We start from the raw sequence: 27,291 nt of genomic DNA, 5'->3' as shown, positions 1-27,291 counted from the left end.
TAACCTACCATGTGGAACCTTATCAAAGGCTTTGCTGAAGTCCATGTACACCATGTCAACTACCTTACCTTCATCCACACGCTTGGTCACCTTCTCAAAAGTTCAATAAGATTGGTGAGACATGACCTGCCCTTGATGAATCCACGTTGACTACTTCCAATCAAATTGTTGCTTGCCAGATGATTATAAATCCTATCTCTTATAATCCTTTCCAAACCTTTCCGACAACAGACGTAAGGCTCACTGGTCGATAATTACTTGGGTCATCTTTAATGCCCTTCTTGAACAAGGGCACATTTGCAATCCTCCAGTACGAAACTTGTAGTCAATGATGACTCAAGGATCAAGGCCAAAGGCTCGGCCATCTCCTTCTCAGAGAAATCTTGGAAAAATCCCTTAAGGCCCAGGTGACTTATCCACTTTCACACTTTCTAGAATTGATAACACCTCCTCCTTACTAACCTCAATCCTTTCAATTCTAATAGCCTGTATCTCTCTTCTCCTCTACAATATTCTCCTTTTCCTGAGTGAAAACAGATTAGAAATATTCATTTAGCAGCTCTCCGATCTCCACAGGGTCCACACACAACTTCCCACTTCTGTCTTTGACAGGCCCTATTCAGACCCTCGTCATCCTTTTATTCCTCACATACCTATAGAAAGCTTTAGGATTCTCCTTTATTCTGCCTGTCAAAGACTGCTCATCTCCCCTCTTTGCTCTTCTTAACTCTGTCTTTAAATCCTTTCTAGCTACTCTAACTCTCCATTGCCTCATTGGAACCATCTCGCATCAACGTCACATAAGCCTCCCTCTTCCGCTTAATAAAGAGATACAATTTCTTTAGTAAATCACAGTTCCCTTACCTTATCACTTCCTCCTTGCTTGACAGGGACATACCTATCAAAGACATGCAATATATGTTCCTTAAACGAGCTCCATATTTCCACTGTCCCCATACCCTGCATTTTACTGCCTGATTCTATGCCTCCTAATTAGGATATCTTACTCTGAGAGTTCTCACACAGAAGCAGGCCACATGGTTAAGATAGCAGATGAAGCCACAAAATATTACCAGTTGGTTAGATAGAACTTCAAAAGCAGAGGAAATAAATTGCAAAACGGATTTAGATAATTCAACTAAATTATGTTGGCTTCATGCACCTCACAGTGCAAATGTACAGTTTTGCTGTCATTGCTTCTCGGTCCTAGGTGGCTTTACAAAAGCAAAATCCTAATGTTTGGTAAAAAATCTTTTATTTCTTTCTGCAAGTCTGTAAATGCTTAAATCAATTTTACCAAAATAATCAGACCCCCTCATGTTTTCATGGCCACAGATACATGTAATGCTCATTTTGAATTCTGCCCCACAGCCATCTCTTTCTCTACTCCATACTTTTCATATGTGACTCTACCCAACCTCAGTCACTCCACTTCTTCAGTAGAAAGCTCATACATTCCCATTTAGGTCTTCTCACTTCCTTTGCCTCTCTGGCCCTGTCTCCTCCATTTCCTGTGGGCCTCTCCCTCACTTTTTTCCTTCCTCTTGCTTTGCTACCTAGGAGTTCTCGCCATTTCCTTTTCTGGATTGTGCTAATTTTAAGCATATGATTGCGAAAGGGTCCTCTTCAAAACAAAAATTCAAGTTTCAAAATCAAAAATTTACGAAGAAAGCAAGCACATTTTCAATCACTTCCTCTTCCTGCAGCATCAATTCATGGAAAAACAAGATATTCAATTAAGATGATTGCAAGATAATTTTTCTTGAATTGGCAATACAGCCAGGTACTTACAATGATGTCCTGAATTTGATTTCATCTTTTTCCACCACCTGATCACATGACAGCCCAGCATGGTCCTTCCACAACACCTGACACTTCCTGCAACTTTCCTGGAAAGAACAGAGGAAAAAGATTAAAGAAAGAAAATAAACCATATTCATCTAGGTAGAAAATAAGAGAGCTAATGCACTTCAGAAAAATGGAAGAAAAAAGGTACATGGGCTAGCGAAGGCAGTGTTTGGTATGCTTTCCTTTATTGGTCAGAGCATTGAGTACAGGAGTTGGGAGGTCATGTTGCAGCTGTACAGAACATTGGTTAGGCAACGTTTGGAATATTGCATGCAATTCTGGTCTCCTTCCTGTCAGAAAAACGTTGCAAAACTTGAAAGGGTTCAGAATAGATTCACAAAGAAATTGCCAGGATTGGAGGATTTGAGCTGTTGGGAGAGACTGAATAGGTTGTGACTGTTTTCCCTGGAGCATTCGAGGCTGAGGGGTGACCTTATAAAGGCTTATAAAATCATGAGGGGCATGGATAGGGTAAGTCTTTTCCCTGGGGTGGGGTAATCCAAAACTAGAGGGCATCAGTTTAGGGTGAGGGGGGAAAAAATTTAAAAGGGACCTAAGGGGCAGAGGGTGATGCATGTATGGAATGAGCTGTCAGAGGAAGTGGTGGAGGTTGGTACAATTACGACATTTTAAAGGCATCTGGATGGGTGTATGAATAGGAAGGCTTTCGAGGGATATAGGCCAAGTGCTAGCAAATGGGACTAGATTAGATTAGGATATAGGTCAGCATGGATGAGTTGGACCAAAGGTTCTGTTTTCATGCGGTACATCTCTATGACTCGATATCACGCTGTTACAGTTTGAAGTCTGCCATTCTGAGTGTTCTTTTTCTCTATTCCCTGTTGTAGCAACAATGGCGAGAGATTTTTCATTTTTCATCTTTCATTTTTCATCTTTCAACAGATTCCAACAGGAAGCAGAATTACTGTCTTTGAACAAAACTGGAGATTTTCCACAACATTTTAACAGAGACATTTTCCCAGTTCAAAATTATTCCATCTAATGCCCCTAGTGTGGCTGCTCTCTGCTCCCACACTCAAGGAATTCTTACTCAGATGCAAGTTTGAACAAGCTTCTTGTTTACAGGGGGCATCATTCTTACAATAACCCCCTAAATTTATGTGGCATGTTAAGTAAAGAAAAATTGCCCTAAGTGTTCCACGCAAGTATAATCAAATAAAAATGCACATCAAGAACAGGGATATTAGGACTAGGGGTGGATTCTGGCCTGATACAGTTACACCTGAAGAATGCACACAGGAAATGCATTCAGAATCTATGACTGGCTGACTTGGCCCAAACTAGGGAATAAGACTAGAGACTATCATGGCCAATATGCACCAACACGGCACATCAGATAGTGGTTCTTTAAGACTAAAAGCAGCATCATGAACACCAGCCTGAAGCTTTCTTAATTCCATTGATTCATCTAAAATTGTGTTGAGTGTTTTTCGGTTCCGTATTTGAAACTCCACCTTCGCCTGATTACAATTCTAAGCACGTTGAGCTGCACCAACAATGTACTGGTTTTCTCTCTCAGCATAAAATAGCTTCAAATGATATAAAAATATACTGATATACACTTTGCAGTAATAAATTCATTACTTTGTAATTAAGGACATGGTTAGTGCATTAGAATAAAAAGAAACCAGTCAATACAAAACAAATTGATTTCGGTTTCAAGACATGCTAGGTAAATATTCAAACACCATTTTTTTCACAAATACAAAACACGTGTTTAAAATCAATATAAAAAGTATTCTAGTGCAAGTTTTACCGATTAGTTTCAGTTTTGTCAAAAAGCAAACCTTCAAGTAAATGAACATCACTGATCCAAAGGAATGTGGATGAACAGTGAGAAATCAGAACAATCTGCATGTTTAATTAGGAAGCCAGCCTGGATGGACAAATGCATTAAAAGGAGTGCAGCCATCTTACCAGCCTTTTAATGCAAAGCTATGGTACATTTTATGAACTTTCTCTAATAGACAGTTGTTCAAATTTATATTACACATTGTGCCTTTCAATAACATTTGCTAGCTACTTCCTGTATGAATAATAAATAAGAAATTGAAGGTACTAAATTAAAATATTCATTCCATACCCATTTGTTAGCGATCTTTCAGCTCCATCTGTTTGTCTCAGAAAGTTGTGGAACACTGAGCTTCAACCAATGATTACTGATGAACATCTGTCACTTGCACCTCTTTTGATAGTAGGCATTGTTGGCCTCTGGGCTCAGTGCAATTAGATGTCCTATGGGCTTTCAGATTGACCTCAAAAACGTCTTGCACAATACATTGGCAAAACCAACTGAACGAAAGGGAAGAAGGGAAAGTACTATTATAGAGACCATTGCTCTTTAAGTGACTATTGCAATTTTCCATCTTCCAGAGGCCTTGCATATAATATGGCAATATACATTGCACAATTTAAGCCCGAGGAGAAGTGCATACACCAAAATCCTCATTTGTGGTCAGTATATTGCTCAGTAGAGATACTTTAAATAGTCGTGGAAGTGTTCGCTATTTCAGGGCATGCCCAGATGTACATATAAAGCCTATATCTATTTAAGCCAGTATTTCATATACCCTGTTTTTGTCCAGTTTGAATTTTGTGCTGGAGGCTTATAAATGTCCATTCTTAATGCTTAACTAATAAAAATTGGAACACTGAAAAACTATTTATAACTGGAGATCTATATAGAGTTTAAAGTTTTATTTGATGGCAGTCTCTTCTGAGTCTGAAGGTTGAGTTTAAGTAATTTTCAAACTCTAACATGTAAACTCATCATCTCAATACTGAAGGAGGGTTGCATTGTCAGAATTCCTGCCATTCAGGCAAGATGCTAAAACAAGGTTTTGTCCACTTACTCAGATGGATGGAAAAGATCCCAAGAAATTATTTGAAGAGAAGCGAGTTCTCCCAGACTACAAGGAATTAAGGAACAGAGTTGTTCAGATATTTTACCAATTTGATGAAATATTGAATGGCGAATATCTGGATTTAACTCCATTAGCTACCTTGATTCTGTAACTCGTAACACCTTTGCTTAACAGATTTGTTAGAATATTGCCAGAGCTCAAAAATTACAGCTACAAGGAAAGATTTCTAGGCTAGTGTTATTTGTCTTGAGAAGCTGAGGGGTGATTTAAGTGAGGTTTATAAAGTTATGGGGGGCTTTGATAGAGTAGGAAGCAAAGACCCACTTGTGTTATCTGAGAGGACAATTACTGAGGGCACAGGCTGCCAACCAGGAGTGGAAGGTAGAACCTAAAATTAATTGTTAACTTATTTTTGCTCTTTTTTTTTGTCTTGCACAGCCACATTAGGCTGAAGGGTCTCTTTCTGTTCTGAAACATTCTTATGTTTCTAAGATTTAACAGAAGTCCACGAATTTCAGTTTTGAAATTTTCAATTGACAAATTTTTGGGGGACAGTATTCCACATTTCCACTGTTTTGTGTGAAAAGTGCTTCCTGACATGACTCTCAAACTATCTAACTCTACTTTTTATGTTATGTTGCCCACGGCCCCTTATTTTCAGCTGCCCAACAGAAGGAATTGCTTCCCACCCTCATCATGACTAACATTCATTCCTAACTATTAAAAAAAAAATTGATTGATTGCTCATCACTTTTCCTGTTTTATGGAGGCCTTGTGCTTGCCTATTAAACACTGACTACAGTTTAAAGGTCATTAACTGGTGGTGCATGACTTATGGATTCTGAAAATAGGCATCATAAATGTGTGCTCTTTCTTTGATATGTGAAACACATGGAATTATGGGATGCACTAAATTGACAAAATACTTGGGCAGTTCTGCTCTGTTTTATACAACATTTAGAAAACCTGCTATTCTCAGTTAAAAATCACACAACACCAGGTCATAGTCCAACAAGTTTAATTGGAAGCACACTAGTTTTCACAGCAACGATCTTTGCTATAAATTTTGTGTTAGGATTGAGCCCTCCACTATCAAATGATGAAGGAGCAGAGCTCCGAAAGCTAGTGTGCTTCCAATTAAACCTGTTGGACTATAACCTGGTGTTGTGAGATTTTTAACTTTGTACACCCCAGTCCAACACCGGCATCTCCAAATCATGCTATTCTCAGCAGAGCCATAAAACAGAACTTGTTATTTTCTTCAAAGAGTGCCACAAGAACTACTCTGTCTAGCAGATCAAGTAGACAAGGTTTTGCTTCATATCTTGCCTTAAACACAGAAGTCCTTAGGAGTAAAATGATGGGAAGCCAACTTTATTCCTGTTACACAGCGAAGATGGGATGTATATTGCAAAAAGAAAAGTTAACACTATGTTTAATAGTGTTTAGCTGAGTTATTGTTTAGATATTGCAATATAAATGATGGGATTACTTATTTTTAGTCTTAGAGGATCAGGTGCATTTTAAGTATTCTTTCTGGGTCCTTCATACTCCTATATGATTTTCTCTACTTTGTTATACCACACACAAGGAATTTATCAAAAGGAAGATAAGCATTAATTTAACATTAATTAGCAGTTTCACTGAGGGAAGCAAAGAGATCCTGATGTGAAAAATGGAAGAAATATCATATGTATAGTACAGAATGCTCTTTTGATGTGTGGGCCTCCCTTGGGCACATAATCATATACTGTTGGAGCAAAAGCAGCTCAGCCTGACAGTGTCCACTGCTGATACTGAAAAGAGATCCATTTCCTGTTGATAGGGTTAGTGATGTAATTCAGAGAAATTAAGCAACATGAGATAGGAAAGAGATTGGGGCTACTGGTTAGGATCCTCAAGTTCTTCACATCTAACTGTGCTCACTAGTAGTCTTTATTAACTGACTTTAAAAATGCTTGTGAACAAACATAACTATGTGAAAACAACTGTGCCACCTAAATATATTGGTTTCGTTTGAAAACACAGTGGCAGAGCAACAAGCACACATGAACCTGGTGGTTTCACAGCAAAACATGAAAAGCTGTGGTTCCAAGGGAAAATCATTTTGCAGTTTAAATGCAAACCTGGTTCAGCGACTGATTACACATGAGTTTGCAAATAATAGGTGCAGTTAAGAAAAATTTCCTTGTCTTGAAGTAGGCATGAGCAAATCTATTGCAAAAATGTTTCTCTCTGTCGTATGTATTAAGATCACAGCTCAATTCTGATACTGTATTGTAACTTGTGTTATGGTTGGATTTAGCCCTCTATACCTGTCTATGATATAAATCTATGATATGAATTTGGCAAAGACGACTATCCACTGGGCTAACCGCTTTAGGGTAATTCAATCTTTGCCTAATGTGTTATCATTGAACAGACATGAATTTGTAGAACATGGAAATCACAGAGCGATAAATAGGGACCTGAACAATTACATTCATGTGTTGGCCTTAAGCATAATACTTATTTATTTTTTTCTGATGCTAGTCAAAATTGTTGATATTCAAAAGCACAGAGATGAAATTTGAATTGTACTGTTGTTGCTTTTTGTTGGAGTTCATTAAGGAGGGAAAAAATAGCCAAGGTTGCCACTCCCAATTACTATCCTGTAGATGTTGTTGGAATAGCATACCCAGGACCCAACTCCCTGAGGCAACAGACTGCCAGCATTCATTGTGAAATTTTGCCAATGAATGATGGCCAACTGCTTCAGGAAAAAAAAAATTAAAAAGAAAGGAAAATTTAAAAGGGGTTAAAAGCTCTTCCATCAAAGTCCAAATCTTCATGATGGATAATAATCAAATCATTGTGTAATGTTCATATTTTCTGATAACGAAAGTAAATATACCAGCACATTAACATTTTTCCCTTCACAGATGATAGCACTTTCAATATGCAAATATTCATACCAGTTTGATGAATGTCTCTCGCTCGACTTACTATCCACTCGATCCTTGACTTAACAATGTGGCTGCGGTTAATACCAACTGTGGGGGTCGGTTAGCTCCATTGGTTAGTTTACGATGCATAGTGATGCCAACATTGCAGGCTCAATTCCTGTACTGGCTGAAGTCACCAGAAGGTCCCACTTTCTCAATCGCGCCTGAGGTATGGTGACCTTCAGGTTAAACCATCACCAGTCATCTCTCTCAACTGGGAGCGCAGCCCTTTGGTCACCTGGGGTTACGGCCACTTCACCTTCAATACCTTCTGCAGGAAGCACTGCAGCAACTTATCAATCTTATTGCAGCAGCATCTCTAAACCCTCAACCTCAATTACCAAGGCAGAAGCAGGCAATACTACAGAAGCTGTTTTCCATGTTTCTAACCATCCACATACATGACAGCAACTTGGACATATTTTAATGTTCCTTCATTATTGCTGAGTCACAGTGCAAAATTGTTTTTCTCCAGAAGCATTATCAGGAGAATTAACTGACAACCTTCTTGGAGCAAAGAGAAATTGATAATAAACTAGCATTGCTGACAGAAGGTAGTGAAATTTCTGTACAGCACAAAACCATAGCAGATCACAGCTTCTATCACAACTGTTCTAATAGAATGAGTAAAGATAGCCAGACTGTGCTCATAATAAGACTCTCACCTGAACATTGAAATAAAACATCTTAATTATTGAAAAAAAATGCTTCCTTTTGGAAACTTACATGAGTTTCCGCCAGCTGTGTACATGTGTTCAAAGAGACTGGAATCCCTTGTTTAGTTAAGACCAAGGTTTGTTTAAAATCTTGTCACTTTTTGATTTCTTACAGTTCTAAGGATACAGGGTAAAAACAATGACTGCAGATGCTGGAAACCAGATTCTGGATTAGTGGTGCTGGAAGAGCACAGCAATTCAGGCAGCATCCGAGGACAGGCAAAATCGACGTTTCGGGCAAAAGCCCTTCCTGATGAAGGGCTTTTGCCCGAAACGTCAATTTTGCCTGTCCTCGGATGCTGCCTGAATTGCTGTGCTCTTCCAGCACCACTAATCCAGAATAAGGATACAGGGTACCATTTAAAAGATGGTTGAGGCTTTGCGGACAACAGATTTAATTTGGTTGGGAGCAAAGCAATTGTATTTTCATATCTTGGAAGCTCATGTGTAAATTTCTCATCAGCCAAAATACCACAATAAAAGGTAAAGTCGCTATAGGCCTGTCAGACCATAGGGCTGCCCTCTCAGAGACAGGCAACTGATGGTGGTTTACCGGGAGGATCACCATTCCTTAGGTGAGGGGAGAGACGGAGAATGTGGGAGCTTCATGATAACCTCAGCTAGTGCAGAATTGAACATGCTGTTGGCACCACATTATCGCAAACTAGCTGCCCTACCAACTGAACTAACTAACCCCATACAATAACTTCTGCCCTTTCTACAGCCCTTCTCTACTATATAAAATATATTACCAAGATCCCATCTTTCACGTTGTAGCTGGAATCAGTGGTAGTACTTTCACATTTGGGTCTACAGGTTACAGATTCAGGTTCCATTCCATACTTTAAACACATAATGCAGGCTGACACTTCAACGCAGCACGAGGGTTCTGCATTGTTCCTGATGTCATCTTTTGAATTAGATGTTAAACCAAGGTCCTGTGGCAATAATTTAAATATCTTAGGGAACTCTCCAGGTCAACATTTACCACTCAACAAACACCTTTGAGAACAAGTGAACTGCCCCATATATACCTGTGAAACATTGCATTGTGCAAACTGACTATTTTGCTTGGGAACATTACATCTTTACATTTCAAAAATATTCATCGTTGAGGGATTTGAACATTCAAGAATATGAAGGTGTTTGAATTAATTTACTTCTCCTTTCTAACTTGCATTATTTCCTCTCCTCAGAATCTGTAGTTTGTGCCTATCACTGGTTGAAAATCTCTCTCATTTTGCCATTGTTCCTTTTGCAAACTCACCACGTCAAAGAGTGACTGAACTGCTCCTTTTACACCTGCCAGTTTACATGAAGTTTTCCATCAAAACTATGAGTGTAGGGAGTAGGAGGAAAAAGATAAAAAGAGTGAGATACTGAGATTAATCACTGCCACCAAAATAACCAAGTGCACTGAAGTTTTAAAAGTTATGAAATGTTCTAATAGAGTGAATAGTGAAAGACTACATCCTATGATGTCTAACCGTTAAGTGGATATTGATACAAAATTGTCATTACAAGTGAGGATAGGCAGGATCATTCTTTTCCCCGCAACAGCTTTTGTGCATAGAACAACTTACAATTGGCAGAATGCAGATCAAAGGGGTACATATTTGAAGCAAAGATAAATGCAACACTTCAGGGAGAGTTAAAAAAATGGAAAATGAGGTTTGTTTTGAGTCACTTTAGCAATGAGTTCTCTCCCCATCAGCCTGGGACCATCAGCAGACTATTCAAGTGTAGAACACCATCACATCCGATGATGACCTGATACTTATTTAATAGCGACTGATAACTGATAGCATAATCTGATGTCTACTTTCTGACTATACTGCCCCAGAGTGCAAAACTTTATTGTCGTCTCACTGCTGTTACCTAATTCAGCACAACCTGAAAATCCTTCTGGGTCTCACTAGTTCAGTTCCATTTTAATTAGTCATAGAGTCATAGAGATGTACAGCATGGAAACAGACCCTTGGGTCCAACCTGTCCACGCCGACCAGATATCCCATCCCAATCTAGTCCCACCTGCCAGCAACCGGCCCACATCCCTCCAAACCCTTCCTATTTATATACCCATCCAAATGCCTCTTAAACGTTGCAATTGTACCAGTCTCCACCACATCCTCTGGCAGCTCATTCCATACACGTACCACCCTCTGCGTGAAAAAGTTGCCCCTTAGGTCTCTTGCCTAGAACCATGGCACCAAACCATATTCAACTTAATGGTTTTAACATTCGATAGCACAATTACTTCCAACTGAAGAAAGAGGAATTAAAAAAGGTTTGAGAAGATTGAATTGGAATACCGAGTAGAGCTCCATGATTATCAGGCAAAAGCAAATTACTGCAGATGCTGCAACCTGAACTGAAAACGAAAAATGCTGAAGGTCACAATGGATCAGGCAGCCTTTGGACAGCTGTATTAATATACATATCTATCAGGAACCAATTCCTTACTCTATCATGCTCTACTTTGAACTGTCTTCTCACTGTGGACATTTTCAGCAAATTAACTAAAGCAACATGTAAACTACAGTTTGTTGAAAATACTTGGCATTCATAGAGTCAGAGAGACATACAGCATAAAAAACAGACCCACTGGTCCAACTCATTCATGCTGACCAAGCTTCCAAACTAAATTAGTCCCATCTGCCTGCATTTGGTCCATATGCCTCTAAACCTTTCCTATTCACGTACCTGTTCAAATGTCTTTTAAATGTTCTAAATGAATTGGCATCTACCACTTCCTCTGGATGCTCATTCCACATATGAATCACACTGTGAAAAAGTTGGCCCTTAGGTCCCTTTAAAATTTATGCTCTCTAGTTTTGAACTCCCCTGCCCGAGGGAAAAGACCCTTAGTATTTACCTTATCTACATCCCTCAAGTTTTTATACACCTCCACAAGGTCACCCCTCAAACTCCTATGTTACAGGGAAAAGAAGTCGCAGCCCTATCCAGCCTCTCCTACAACTCAAACCATCCAATCTTGGTAACATCCTGGTAAATCTTTTATGCATCTTTTCCAATGTATTAATATCCTTCCTATAGCAAATAAAAATTGGTAGAAAGAGTAGGGAAACCTCGCCAGCTTTAAAACGTTCATGGATGAGCACTTGAAATGTCATAACCTGAACAGGAAGACACAACACACCCAGATACTCTAATCACCCTATCATATATCAAAGACATTTCTGAAATGACCACCAGACTACTCCAGCCCTTAAGCATCATGGTAGCCCACAAACCCACTACCACACTAAAACTACTGATGAAGTTAAAGTACCCCATACCCACAGCCATCAGAGTGAACATGATATACAAAATAATCTGTAAGGGTCTGCATCAAACATTACATTGGACAAACCGGCAAGAAACTAGCCACCAAAAGACATGACCAACTGTCACTGGTAGCCATACACACAGACGAAGAGGGATACCAGTTCAACTGGTACAATACATCCATCCTAGGACAGGCCAAACAGAGACACGAGCGGGAATTCCTAAACGCCTGGCATTCAAACCAGAACTCCACAAATAGATTTGGACCCCATTTACCAACCTCTCAAACAGAACTGGAAATGATATCACCGACCACAACAAATCAAGACCCACAAATAGCAAGCCGAACAAGATAACAACGCTTCATCAGAGCCTCACTGATGAGGTTTCCTAGCATGGTGACGGAATGGCTGAGAACAAACCCACCAGCTCAGCGAGCAAACCCACAACCTGTCCCAAAACCTGAGCTACAAATCTTCAAAATCTTAATCTCGTCCCATTTCCCTGCAGTTGGCCCATATCCCTTTAAATCCTTCCCATTCTGGTACCCACCCAGGTGCCTTTTGAATATTCTAATTATACCAGCCTCTATCACTTCCTCTGGCAGCTCATTCCATACATGCACCACCCTCTGCATGAAAAACATGCCTGTTAGTTCCCTTTTAAGTCTTGATCCCATCACCCACAACCTATGCCCTCTTGTTCTGGACTCCTCGATCCCAGGGAAAAGACCTTGCCGATTTACCCTATCTATGTCCCTCATGATTTTATAAACCTCTATAACGTTACCCCTCAGCCTCCAACATTCCAGGAAAAACAGACCCAGCCTGTTCAGCTTCTCCCTATAGCTCAAGTCCTCCAACCGTGGCAATAGGCTTGTAAATCTTTTCTGAACCCTTTCAAGTTTCACAACATCTTTCCTATAGCAGGGAAACCAGCATTGCACACAGTATACCAATAGTGGCCTAACGAATGTCCTGTACAGCGCAACATGACCTCCCAATTCCAATACTCAATGCACTGTCCAATAAAAACAAACACACCAAACACCGCATTCACTATCCTGTCTACTTGGACTCCACTTTCAACAAACTATGACCTTGCAATTCAAGGTCTCTTTGTTCAGCAACACTCCCCAGGACCTTACCATTGAGTGGTTAAGCCTGCCTTGATTTGCCTTTCCAAAATGCAGCATCTCATACTTATCTAAATTAAACTCCATCTGCCATTCGTCAGCCCATCTGATCAAGACCCTGTTGTACTCTTGAGGTAACCGTCTTCACTGTCCACTACACCTCCATTTTTGATGTCATCTTACTAACTATATCGATGTTCACATCCAAATCATTTATATAAATGATGAAAAGCAGTGCACCCAACACCAATTCTTGTGGCACACCACTGGTCACAGGCATCCAGTCTGCAAAGCAACCCTCCATCACCCACTGTCTTCTACCTTCAAGCCACTTCTGTATCCAAATAACTAGTTCTCCCACTATTCTGCGTGTTTGAACCTTGCAAACCAATCTACCTTGCGTAGTCAATGGTTTTTTAACCATGAAACCTTTGATTATAAGTATACCTTGTAAAATAGAATTTGATTTTTAACTTATGAATAACATCTTTGGGCAGATCATTCACTTAAAGTTGTATACCCAGTTTGAAAAAAAAATGGGCCGTGCCATTTTTTGGACTGAAACTCAGGCAGGACTATGTCTCAATCAGCCACCTTTTCAAAAATAAATCCTAGTTTGCTGAATTTTTAAAGCATTCCATTCAAATATGGATTCAGCAGATTATAAATTAAAACCTGGAACAAAAAAAAACTAGATCACGCCTTGTCAGAGCAGCGTGTAAAGCCACGCCTTCAAAGTGGAAACACTGCAGTAAACACTGGTTTTCAGTAGTGACTGAGCAAACCCTAGTGGTGAAATAGGATTCACTTCTGACACAAACTGTTTCAGCTGAACGATAGAAGTTGTTGCAACTCTCAAAAAATTGCTGTCACTTTGAAAATAAAAATTCAACTGGATAGGATGAATAGAAAGAGGACAATTTTGCTTATTTTCTCTCACCTTTCACTTGTATTTATTAAAGCGGCCTAAAGCACACCACTCCAGTGCTGTTTGCTGGTCATCCTCTCACGTCAGGGTGCAGTTAAACAGAAAAACAATTTTCTTGCAGTAGCTGGAAAGCTTAAATCTTGAAGCAAATCAGCTTACAATTTCATTCTGATGACTTGTTTTAGAAAAAACAAAGAGTTGAAACAGACGCTTATACACCAAATATATGTTAGCTAACTCGTTTATTTAAACTCTCAATGTCACAACTCATCACTTAAAGGGTGTATTGGTTTTCAGAAGAACCTTATCCCTATTTCCCTGTTCTGTATTTCACACTCTTTAAAGAAAACAAACTAGCATCACAATTGCTTTAGATTCCTTTTTTCCCCTCTCTTGTTTTATCTTCTCTTCACCTGAAGGCATTGATGCTTGGGCCCCTGATTACCTAGCCCAGGAGCCAACATATACAATCAGTCAGTCTTGGAACGCATTTCAACTCATAGCTCAGCTCAAGCTTGTCTTCACCTTATGTCCCATACAGGTATTTTCCAGCAGAGGTCAAATGAATAACAACTTGGAAGGGAATCCTGGATGCTTTTTCACCATGGACAAACGTATCCAGGATAAAACAGCTTTTCCACTATCTTAATTATCCACTCCGTCCATCACTCATACACAGACATGTACCATTTACAAGGTGCACTGCACAAACCTGCTAAGGGTCTTTCAACATCAACTTCCACACTCCCAATTCTATCACCTATGGACAGCAAAGACAAGGGAGCACCATCACCTGCAAGTACCCCAACAAATCACACACCATGCTGACTTGGAAATCTATCCATGTCCTTTCACTTTCTTCAGTCAAAATCTCAGAAATTCCTCTCTAACAGTACTATGAATGTACCCATAACACAAAGACTGTAACAGTTCATGATGGCAGTTCACTAGGATCTTCAAAAGGATAATTAGCGATATGAGTTCATGCTGACCTGACCAGTGATGCTCACATCACATGAATGACTAAAATGAAAACAAATCTCATTTCCAATATTTCTGCATAATGAACCATGAGGCAAGTATGCTGCCTCTGGGTTATTTTAATTTTGAATTATTGTGCAACATAACATTATGCTCGGTAGTTAAATTGCTCCTTGACACTATTTGTCAAATAACATTATGCCTGGTCAATATCAAGACCAAACTTTAGAAACACATTAATACACCAATAATAAACATGGGGAACATACAGAACTCGGGTACCAGATGGCAAAATTCTGTGTTGCCCATGTAACCTTTCAATACTGGATTCAAGTGCAGTCCTGCCAGATGAGACAAATGTCTCCTTTGGTGATTACTACTAATTCCTCACTGCCAGTCTTGGCATTTGCAGCAATGATCAAATAGAAATCTTCTTTATTTAGCAGGTTAAAAGTCAAGAGTTGCATCAGGCTTGCAGCTTTTGGGAAGTTTAAAACCACATTCTCAAGATGAAGAAAAATCCATATCTGAATATGTCCAAGTGGTCTATCGCATGATCTGCAGTCAGGCAAATATTCTATTTCAGAGAATGATACTGATTTAATGGCCTTCATTAAAAAAGTTTAAAATTAACAATTTAGTCATAGCCTTTGAATTCAGCAATCCTTCCAAAATTTTAAAACTCCAGTTGCTGCAGAAGTTTAAGTTTCTTTTAAGTTTATGCTTACTGAAATACGCGAGAAGGTAACTAGGAGAGCTGAACTAAGCCAGTCTGGCAGCTGGGGAGAGGCTGAATCTACTTTATATACAGGTGCTAAAAATAGCTCTCAATATCAGCAGCAGTCAACTCTAACCTCACACGAGTACTGTGACCTTTCACTGTGTGTAGAAACCACTTTGTGTTATAACGTCTATACTTCAGAATTGTATGAAAATAAATGTAGGCTTCATATTAGTTCCACACTGACAGAAACTCTCTCACTAGGAGACCTTTTTTGCAAAGAATAAAAACATTGCCACATGCTGTGTTGTTTAAAAAGGGACATAACTTTGTAACTGCATGTATTTAAACACTATAATCGAGATTAGGCAAATTGTAAATGTGAGTGCAACATTTCATACATCCATATAAGGACATATATACAGTAACAGGCAATAAGCACAGTCACAATGATACAGATGCAACAGTCTCTGTAAACAGGACACAATACAGCAATGCACATTAAATACATGCACCACTATCTTAACATTCTTTTGAGTCCCCATTAAAAACAACCTCTGATCAACCTTATGGGTACTCCTAGTCATTATTGCTACCTGACAGGATTTATTGTGCATAATTTGGCTATTGCTTTTCCTACAATTGCAATATCACAAAAGTACTTCATTTTCTGAGAGCTATTTAGGACATTGAGTTTGAGAAAGGTACTATATAAAGGCAAGTAATTCTTTTCTGAGTTAAAGTGTCTAAATACCACTCAATATGTTTGAAGTTCAGTAATCAGCTCCATTCACAAACATGACAGCCATTCTGTGCACAGTGAGATTCGATATTGGTAGAGGAAGGAATATTTATTTTAATAACAGCAGAATACCATAACTCTTCTCATGTAAAACTAGCAACATTTATCTGAACCAATGGAATAGGATGATCGATCGATGGGGCCATAGTTTAATGACTCAGGAAGACTGGATCACTGATAACATAGTACTCTGTCAGTAGTGCACTGAACTGCCAAACTGGAAAATGTTCTAAAATGGAGCATGAACACATGACCTGCTTACTGAGATGTCACCAACTGAGCCAAAGTCCATTTTAAACAGAATGAAATCAGATTAAACAGAACTAGTTATCTGTCTATATAAGCTGTTACTGAATCCCAGAGCAAATCCTGAAACCAACAAAACAAGTATATTGTACTGTCAACCAATGGTCTCTTGCCTCAGTCGCAGCTTCCAAATGTAACAATTGTGGAATCTGCCTGGATACAAGGGGGAAAAAAATCAAGCTACTTGGAGAATGAAGTAATGCAGCTGATTAAGCAGTTAGCAGCTCTGCAAGTTTCACTTGAAGCATTCCTTCTGTCAACCACATGGAAAACCTAGGAAATCTTTGCACACTCGATTGTCATAGGTCAAGGTATATAATTATCCATACACGTTTGTGTACTGAAAATACCTTAAATGCAAATTCCAATTCTGAAACATTGTGTGTGCAATTTCATTCAGAATGACATTATGAGCCAGTTGTATGGGAAGCACAACAGAGGTAAAAACTTGAGGTGCATATGTGTGCAAACATCTTGGGGGCTGGGGACAAAGTCATTCATCAGAGGGTGGTGTTGTTCAGTGTTAAAGTCAGTTTCATTTTGTTCCTAACGCTGGCCCAGATACAATTGGCCAAAATGCCTCCGCTTATAATTCCATAACCTCTGGGGTGCATAATGCAAAATTGGGTGCCACATAAATTACTGTGTTCTCACTGCAAATGGTTTTGGGAGTTCTAAAAAGTTTCTTTTGTGGTCAAATAGAGAACAGTTTGTTGCAGATAATTTCCACTGGAATTTTTTAAAGATAGTTCAAACATGGCAGAACATGAAATTTTCTGTGAAGTTTTGCGACCACTGTTTATCTTTCTTTCTGATAAAACAACTCCACAAAACAGCTGCTGCTTTATGCCACTAGAGAGACAAGTTTAATGGCCAGAGTAGCATTTAAAAGCATATGAGCCAATAAATCAGGGAGCAGACATCTAGCAGGTAAAACCTATGTGCAAACCCAAACAAAATTGAATTTTTATCTACTTGATAAAGCTCCGACTGATGCCTCATTGGGCCAGATATTCAATAATAAACCCCGCATTTTCCAATTGCAATACTTGAATGATACTGAACTCTGTGCACTCAGACTGGATCACAATTCTGCATCACAAAGGACCAGGAGGCTAGCTTAAGGATTGTTCATGACAAGATTTATGCCACAATTAAGGGGCATCCTAGTGGGAAACAAAAAGGCTCTGCTTTTGATGACAGGCACCTTTTCAGTAGGGGTGGATGAGGTTGTTTGTCACCTTCATTGCCTCCATTTTAACACTGAATGGAGTACCAGAGAAAGGTTCAAGGAATCAAGATTACCAGTAATCCAAGCTTTTAAAAGAGTCATGCTGTTCAACTTCTTTTAATAATGTGCTATTTTACATTTGTCAAGAAAATGTATCAAAAACACACAAAACATGTTTTATTGAAGAGAATGTTTAATGTTTACAAAAACAATTGCTGTCTTTTGTACTGGTTTTGTGCTACTAGATCTGCTCACATGGGTCATACACAACCAGTTGCAAACACAAAGTAAACTTGCCATCAGTGCAGACAGGGTAGATGAGAGGCATTGGTGTTGACAACATAAGACCCATCCGTGTTAGCGGCCAGGGCCAACACAGGCAAATTTAACCTTGAAAGCAGCTTTCAACCTCCTATAATGCGAGGAGGTAGTTTTGCCCCCCAAGTTATTCTTACCCATTGAAAATAAAACACTAATGTGCATGTGAATACTGGACTGTCTCAGGCAGTGCCTTGTGTCATAGCCTTCTCACAAGATTATTTTCAAGGGATAAGATCAATTACAGAATTTCCTGTATTCCAACAGTTTGACAGCACTTTTCAGGACCAATTCTTATCAGTGTTTATTAGTTTAGAAATGGCAAGCAGACAAATCAGTTAATGCTGGATACCATAAGGAAGAGAATGCTAACTGGGGTTTGGAATTTGATGATTTTCAAAAATACTACAGTATCTTAAACATTTTTAGGCACATCTGTTTTGCAAAACGTTAACACAGATGTAAAATGTTATTGATTAGGTAAAGTGCAGCAATGCAAATCTAAATATAGAATGACTGCTCTCTGTAGGGACTACTCTCAAACATCTCTCTGAAGGCTTAAAAGAGACTACAAAAACAGATTACATACACAGCAACTATGTCATGAGATGCAAAGCAATACAAGTTATATCAACCTTACAGCTTTAACAGTGAGCAATTCGCTAATTGAAAAAGCAGAATATTGCAGATGCTGGAAATCTGAAATAAAAACAAAAGAAATTCTGCAAAAAACCCCTCAGATTAGGGAATTTCTGTGTAGAGAGGGAGACAGAATTAAGGTGATCTTTCTTCAAAACTGAGGCAATTAGAGGTGAATCATATTCACATTCACAAGAAAAACTGAGGTAAGGTGCAATATCGATATCAGGGAAAAAAGAACAATCCAGTTAAGACAGTGTTACATGCTTATTTATACAGACCAGGACAGAGGCAAAACCCTGTCCTATGTTGAGTTTGCCTTAAGTCTAGGCAGGAGTCCGCAGTTATAATTGAAATTGGACATTGTGTCAGAATTGTATTGAACAGCCTACACTGGCATTCAGCCTGTTGATGCCAAAATAGAGAATACAAACTTAGCTGTGATGCTCGCTATGGTAAAATGAAGTGGTGCCACTTGCACACACAAGCAATGGACTGTGGAAACCACAGAGAAAAGTAATCAATGTTTTGATGAGTAGTGTGGAAAGGAACATGAGTGCACATGTGCCAAGTCTCACTGTCCACCCAAACATATCAGCTGACCAAAGGAACTTCTGAGAGTAGTTTTCCTTCGAATATGATCTGATGACTCAGGTCCACTGACCATAAAATGGATACCCCCACCCCATCACCACTGCTCCAAGACCTCCCTATGTTTACTCTGTCAACCTAGCCAAAACAACTGAGAATTTTCATCTTGTAAAATACTAATGAACAAATCATTAAAAAAACTTCAAATTTATTGACAAGTGTTACACATTTGAACGTTATGTGAAATCAGTCTCGTTAACATTACCCTTGTAATGGGCAGTTATGTAAACCAACAATGTTGCAGTTTAGGGAACCAGCAGAGTACTGGATAATTTCAGGTTTATGGAGGACGAGAAGTCAATGGGGAAGGTATTAGAATCATTAAGTCTAGACCTGAAAGGGGCATAGCTGAGGAACTTGATGGAGAGAGATCGAGATTGAGCAAGCAACACACAGAATAAGTAATTAAGTGTCACAAATGAACCCACATTACCCCTTTCTCTTACCTCTTGACATGGGTCCCAACACTTTCAAACTGTCAAACAGGGTCACAGCAAGAAATGGTTTGTCATGCACTGGGTTACACAGTCACCATTAGGCTAGCTTTTAAATTTACATTTATACTAAATTCAAATTTTGCTATTTCCCAGTGGGATTCAAACCCATATCCCTGGAGTATCAGTCTACAGTTTTGGATCTCTAGTTCAGTGACATACCACTACCCCACTGCTTCTTCTCAAGCATTTATTAGGGCTTTCTTCATGTGTTCTATGAAAAAGCAAATATTCACATTAATAAACATTCAATAATTCAGACTCTACATTTAGTCTGTATAGACATATCAAATTTGCTTCGATTGCACAAGTTCCATTTAAAAAATCCATTCAGCCAAATTTTCTTTGCTGCAATCTTCCCTTAAAGGCATCAATATCTCATAGAATACCATCCAACTGACACTTTGCTGTTTAAGCAATCACTTATATAGGAAGCTAGACAGAATCACTGAGCTATTCATCATAGCTCACACCCACACCATGAAGCCCACATATATCCAATTTGAGAAATGCGCCTGGATAGCAAATTAGGTGCAGAAGCCCAGAATAATTTTTCCTCTCTATCCAAAAATACAGAATAAGTACATCCCTCCCAACTTCTCCAAGACAGAATGTATACTGAACCTGAAACTTTTCTAATTTGGCTCAAGGACACGTTGAAAATACATTGAAACATTCCTTAGTTTTACATTTTATAGATTTTGATATGCAAGCCTCTACACACACACGTTAAATGCACATTTTTAAAAATATAATATATAACATACACACACACACTCACACAAACAAACATAAGCATATGTGCATCATCCATACATATAAATCCAGCAATTGTACTAGGTCTTGTGTCAGAAATACAAAATGTTTGGCATTCTAAACTGGCAGAGTTGGACATGTCTGCTGTTCCTCCCTCATACTGAGTGCAATTTTGTACATTTTTCTTCTACCAAGAGATATTTTTTGTGTAGTCCATGGTGAATGTCTTCCTGATTATATACACTTGCTGACAGTTTTCATGGTCAGAACGAATAAAGGGAGAGAGAAAACACATATAAGGGGAACAGAGGAGTAAAATAAGCAAGAGTTACAGGAGAGACTGAGCTTAGTGTTTAATAAAAATACAGAAGGGCCAATTACAATGGGCAAATCTGCTTTATGGACATACAACAAAATGCATGTTTTTGGTTGCTGCATAGTGCAACAACCTACCCTTAAGACATCAGCCCTTGCTCTCTCTACAGTCTCTCACTCACTCCACCCTATGCTGAAGATGGTTACCTGACAGAGCTATTTATAATACATGCTCTTCATGAGGAAAGTAACATTCCCTCTTCCATTTGATTTTTTTTTATTATTGCTTCAAAGTAATTTGTGTTTAAGATGATCAATATATTGCAAGTGAGCTATAAATATTGATCCAATACTTGTAGCCCTGCTCGGAATCCACAAAAGGCAGCTGGCTTACCCCTTTGCAAAAAAAAGAACTGTAAATGTGCAAAAAAGATAAAAGTCTGTCATATTTAAATAAAGGTTAGCACTCAAGCAGTTAAATCCACTCCATTTTCTGCCAGCTAACAGTTCAGCACAAATGCAGACTGCTGGTGACAGCTGGTGTTTTCTGATTGGACATAGTTGTGTGCTGGGTCATGTGGGAGATCAGCTGAAAGGCAAAGGTCAAATCTCCAGCTTCTGCACGTCACAGAACCAATGCATAACTATAAACGTGTGGAGGGTTGCTATAGGAAACATTATGGCCAATAATACAAGACTGCTGTTAACCTCACTGAATGTATTCATAATCTTCAGGGCACTTATTGGATGAAATACCAGCTTTGGCAGAAAGTTTTTAAATTCAGATTATAATCGAGCAAAATATCTGCATTTATTCAGTATAGCAATGATGAAAGTTTTATCCCATTATTGGTCTTCATCGCCCCATGAACCTCAAACGAGATATTCAAAATCCCATAATTTAACGGGGGCAGCACAGTGGGTCAGTGGTTAGCACTGCTGCCTCTCAGCACCAGGGTCCCAGGTTCGATTCCAGCCTTGGGAGACTGACTGTGGCGTTTGTACATTCTCCCAGTGTCTGCCTGGGTTTCCTCCTACAGTCCAAAGATGTGCGGGTCAGGTGAATTGACCATAGTGTTAGGTGCAATAGTCAGAGGGAAATGAACTTGGGTGGGTTAATCTTTAGAGGGTGAGTGTGGACTTGTTGGACTGATTGGCCTGTTCCCACACAGTAGGGAATCTAATCTAATCTTAATTTTGCAGATAGCTATTTTGCACTGCTAACTCTATCACGTGAATTTGAACAATTAGCATCATAAGACTAGATAACTAGGAAAAACTACCACGCGAAATAGCATTCCTCCCTCACCCACCCACAACTATGTTTTCACGCAGTAATCACGAGACAGCAATGTGTATGAACCTCGGCTGATTTTGGACTGAGGGTAGACATGCCAGCATTATGAGGATGGCCCAAAAGTCACCAAGCATTAAACAGTTACCTCCTCGGCAAATGGGTGGAAAATCATTGGAGCAATAAAGCAAAGGATTGGAGTGCAACTCTCATCATAATTATAAAATGCTCTGGAAAGAACATGAAGTATTACGTTCAGTTCTAAACTCCATATGCAATGATGATTGCCACCAATAGCAGTCGGTCTCATTAGACTGGTGCTTGGGATGAGACAACTTTCCTATGCTGAGAGGCAAGGTAAATTGGGTCTATATTCTTTGAAGTTAAGAATGAGAGATGATCTTTTGAAATATACAAGATTCTAACAAGGCTTATCAGGATAGACATAGAGGTAAAAACAATGACTGCAGATGCTGGAAACCAGATTCTGGATTTGTGGTGCTGGAAGAGCACAGCAGTTCAGGCAGCATCCGAGGAGCAGTAAAATCAACATTTCGGGCAAAAGCCTTTCATCAGAAATAAAGGCAGAGAGCCTTAAGGGTGGAGAGATAAGCTAGAGGAGGGTGGGGCTGGGGAGAAAGTAGCATAGAGTACAATAGGTGAGTGGGGGAGGTGATAGGTCAAGGAGGAGGTTGGAGTGGATAGGTGGAAAAGAAGATAGGCAGGTAGGACAAGTCATGGGGACAGTGCTGAGCTGGAAGTTTGGAACTGGGGTGAGGTGGGGGAGGGGGAAATGAGGAAACTGTTGATGAAGTGTTCCGAGGCAGAAGATGAGGTGTTCTTCCTCCAGGCTGCTTCCACTATAGCGTGGAGTAGCCAATCACTTAGGACTGAGATGTGGGAAAATTTCTTCATTCAATCTTGAGAATTAGCCATGGCAAAGGGTTGATGATATTCGATTGTTGTTTAAATTTAATGCTGGAATAGACAGATTTTTTAGTATCTCAGCGAATCAAGGGATAAGAACTGGATGGGAAAGTGAAATTGAAGCCCAAGTTTGAACTATAGTGAATAATGAAGGAAATGTTACAGGGTGCAGAATCTACTTCTTTTGCTATCACATTTGTTTGTGTGTGATTTTGTTAATTTTCTTTACTAATTGTGACTAAAGAAATGCTGCTTATGGGCAAAGGATTGCTTGAAGATCAAGTATCATTTAATAGGATCATGGATTGGAGTGGGGAAGTGCCTTGACAGAAAGTCTGGGCTATCAGGCTGCTGATGGCAGCACACAAAGATGGGGAGGTTGGGATTACTGTGTCACATGATGAAACCTCTTGAATAGGAGGCGAAGTTCATCATAGAGTGAATGATGTTCATACAAACAAATTAGGATTGAATTCACAATCCTAATGGAGGGAGACACCGAGGCCAACAGCATCACCCAAACCACTAAACTGTCTCAGATCAGCTAAACACAAAGGTAAATCCAAAGGCTGGGACAATTTTCACTGGAGTATAGAAGGTTGGGAGGTGACCTTATAGAGATTCACAAAATAATAATGGGTATAGGTAAGGTGAATGATGGGTGTCTTTTCCCTAGGGTGGGGACTTTCAAGATTAGGGGACACTTTTTAAGGTGAGAGAAGATAGATTAAAAAAAGGGGCTTTTTTTTTTAAAGAAACATAGTGTTGTGTGGGGAATGAATTTCCAGAGATAATGGTGGATTCGCGTACAGTCATTATGTTTAAAAGACATTTAGATAAGCACATGAATAAGAAATGTTTGGAGGGATATGGGTCAAGTGCAGGGAGGTGGGACTAGTTTAGTTTGGGATTATAGTTGGCATGGACTGGTTGGATTGAAGGGTCTATTGTCGTGCTGTATGACTCAATCCAGCGTGCATAGCTCTGCAGACTTAAGTGACTGAGGTTTTTATATTTACGGGAACTGGGAAAGAGGGTCAGTCAGACTCTGTTTAGAATATTTAGTGAGAGCTCCAGTGAAGCTCATCATAGAGTGAAGGAAGTTCGTACAAAAATATATTTTGTCTTCCAAAGATACTTGAACAACGATTGAAGAAAATTGCTAGAAATGTTAAACACAGAAATGTCAGGTCTGGCAGTTTTATAAAATGCACACCTGAATAAGGATACACAACAGTGCACTAAGTTTATGCATTTATGGATATATAGGTCAAGTGGATTGGCCTTTCTACATTACGCTGTAGTGTCCAGGGCTGCACAGGTGGCTTCGCCATGATAAATGTGAGGTTACAGGGATAGGGCGGGGTGCTGGTTCTGGGTGGAATCACTTCCGAGGGTTAGCACAGACATGATGGGCCAAATAGCCTCTTTCCACATTGTGGAGATTGCTTGATTCTATGCTTTTTCCCCACCCCTTGTCACTCCCATACGATCTTTGCCTAAAAGGGCAAGGAGATAATCTGCTCCCATATGTCTATTTAATAAAACCACTGGGAAATAAGAGAGCAGCAGGATAGCACGTGGATCCTCTAACGCCTCAAGGCTACCCTCTCATATTTCCTGTGGGAAACAACCTCCCAAGTTGTGACTATGACAAATGATGGGCAAGAAATCAAATTGAACTACGTGCAACCAAACTTTGGACAAAGTGCAGGAATTGTTTCATGGCAATTGCAATTTTTGAAATACTCCCAAATGCTAATCGGCTTGAAACTAAAATAGATAAGTTTTGAACAGTTATCTACTTTGCTTAGCATCACGAGGCAACTTCCGAAGGTAACCGGGAAACCATGTTGCCTTAATAAGCAGCACTGTACCTGGCTGGTGATAGGAAACACCTTGACAGCAGATATTAATCAAATGAGTCCCAAGCCATATATACATTACCATTGTGACTATTTACTAGGTAAGATATCGACATTGATAAAAAAAAAGTTACTTATCCTGAGAAATTGAGCTTTTATTTAATCCATATCATTACCAACACCCCTGATATGATTAACATTTCAGATCAATGACAGATCAGGTCATTTACCTGAAATGTTAACTCTTCTCTGTTCATGGGTGCTGCCGATCTTTTCAATTGTTTGCAGCATTTTGTTTGTTTCAGATTTCCAACACTTAGCAATATTTTGCTTTTGTGCCAAGTATGGTAGTTATACGACAGCAATGAAACACAGTCCTATCAATCACCTTGTATTTTCAATAAGTGAAAATATGATTTGCTTCAGATAAAACAATTTGCTAATCATTTTGGCATTAGAAAAAAAACCCAACAAAACCCTCTAATATTTCCCAGGGTATTTCCTGCACGGTTGTATTGAGGCTCCTTGATACTGCAGTTATTATTTTCAACTTTCTTCGACTGGAATATGTGGTATAGGAGTGGATTTGAACTGAGTTTATTTTTAAAGTGAACTGCATTGGGAAGCAAGTGATTTTTAAAAAAACATTAATTTATTTGAAACATCTGTACGTCCAAAACCAACCAAAACTTGAGAGCTGCGCTGTAAATAACATATGTGATTCACAACTAGACTGATCTGCAGTGGCGTTACAAAGTAGGGAAGGCAGATTTAGTACTTTTCAAAACCAAAAGATTTCGATGTCCTCAGATTTAAGTGATCAAATGTCAATATGTTGTTTTGTAAATCTAGGATAATGACAAAAATGTTCCTTATTCTTCCCTGAGCTACACAGATCAGTTCCATGCTTCTTGAGCTGAGTCATGCACTTCCTCCCTTCCCCCTGCAGTCTCAGCTCTCAGCATCTCCTCTCCACCCATACTTTCTCAATCCCAGTCACACACGCTGTAAGCAGCACCAGGCCATATAAGGAAGAAATTATTTGCCGCAATTTTGGTCAGGGGTGGAGTCTGAATTTGCAACTGAACGGTTTTTTTCAGTGTGCAGATCTCTGCACCTCTTCGCAATAGAATCCATGGATTCTATTCATTTCTACTACTGCTCAACTTATGCGGACCCATAAAATAGTGTTAAAATTAAATCAGGTTGTTACAGATATTTGACAATTAAGTCAAAGATGAGGCTGTTCACAGTTTAAAGAAAAGGAAATATTCTATGCTTATAAACTAAAGCCATAAAGGAAATGTTGTTGGAATAATTAGATTTTTTGTTATGACTGGTCACAGGAAAATTGGCTGCTCCCCTCTGTAAATGAATTGGTTACCAGTGCCTTTCTAGTGCAAATAATACTGCCAACCGTGGTCACAGATACAGCATAGTGCATATCTCGCAATTTCAAAGGTCACAAAATAAAATAAAATGTGTTCTGAATGGAATGCTTTTAAAGAGTTCATGTAAAAAAAATTGGTTTTGTGATACCAACATCACTCCTCATTATTTGTTCTCTACTTAATTAAAGATAGCTGTTTCTTGTATATAGAGTCATCTGTTTACATTCTAACATGGGTGTGGAGCCAGACTGCAGATCTACATAGTTGGCAGGGATAAACTATTTGATTTTGTTGGGACTGCCCAGTATTGGTGGCTTGCCCTTTATGGCTTGTATTTTTTTACCATTTGAAGAAAAACAACAAAAGATTGCTGCCTTTATTTAATTGTGGGACGTGGGTATCACTGGCTGGACAGCGTATCCCTAATTGCCCTTCTGAAGGTGGTGGTGAGCTGCCTTCTTGAACCACTGCAGTTCTTGTGCTGAAGGTAGAACCACAATGCCTTGAGGGAATTCCAGGATTTTGATTCACTGACAGCAAAGGATTAATGATATATTTCAAAGTCAGGATGGTGAGTGGCTAAGAGGGGAACTTCCAGGTGGTTGTGTTCCCTGTCCTTCTAGATGGAAGTTGTCGTGGGTTTGGAAGGTGCTAAGGATCTTTGGTGAATTCCTGCAGTACATCTTGTGGATAGTACAAACTGCAGCTACATAGTGACAGTAGAGAAGGGAGTAGATGCTCGTGGGTGTGGTGCCAATCATGTAGATTGCTTTGTCCTTGTTGGTGTCAAGTTTCTGGAGTATTGTTGAAGTTGTA

The 27,291-nt window shown here is 39.3% G+C and overlaps 1 protein-coding gene across 1 annotated transcript in view; it reads right to left on the bottom strand.

The window, feature by feature from the left end:
- The window catches only part of rnf216 (ring finger protein 216), a 230,293-nt gene that overhangs the window by 44,783 nt on the left and 158,219 nt on the right, over positions 1 to 27,291 (bottom strand). The window contains exon 14 of the mRNA XM_043711263.1: positions 1,792 to 1,889. Coding sequence (XP_043567198.1) covers positions 1,792 to 1,889 — 98 coding nt within the window. The remainder of the gene's footprint in view (positions 1 to 1,791; positions 1,890 to 27,291) is intronic.

Source organism: Chiloscyllium plagiosum, chromosome 21, assembly GCF_004010195.1.
Source record: "Chiloscyllium plagiosum isolate BGI_BamShark_2017 chromosome 21, ASM401019v2, whole genome shotgun sequence".
Classification (NCBI taxonomy): domain Eukaryota; kingdom Metazoa; phylum Chordata; class Chondrichthyes; order Orectolobiformes; family Hemiscylliidae; genus Chiloscyllium; species Chiloscyllium plagiosum.
Note: the sequence above shows the minus strand (reverse complement) of the source record. Positions and strands in the feature narration are given on the sequence as shown.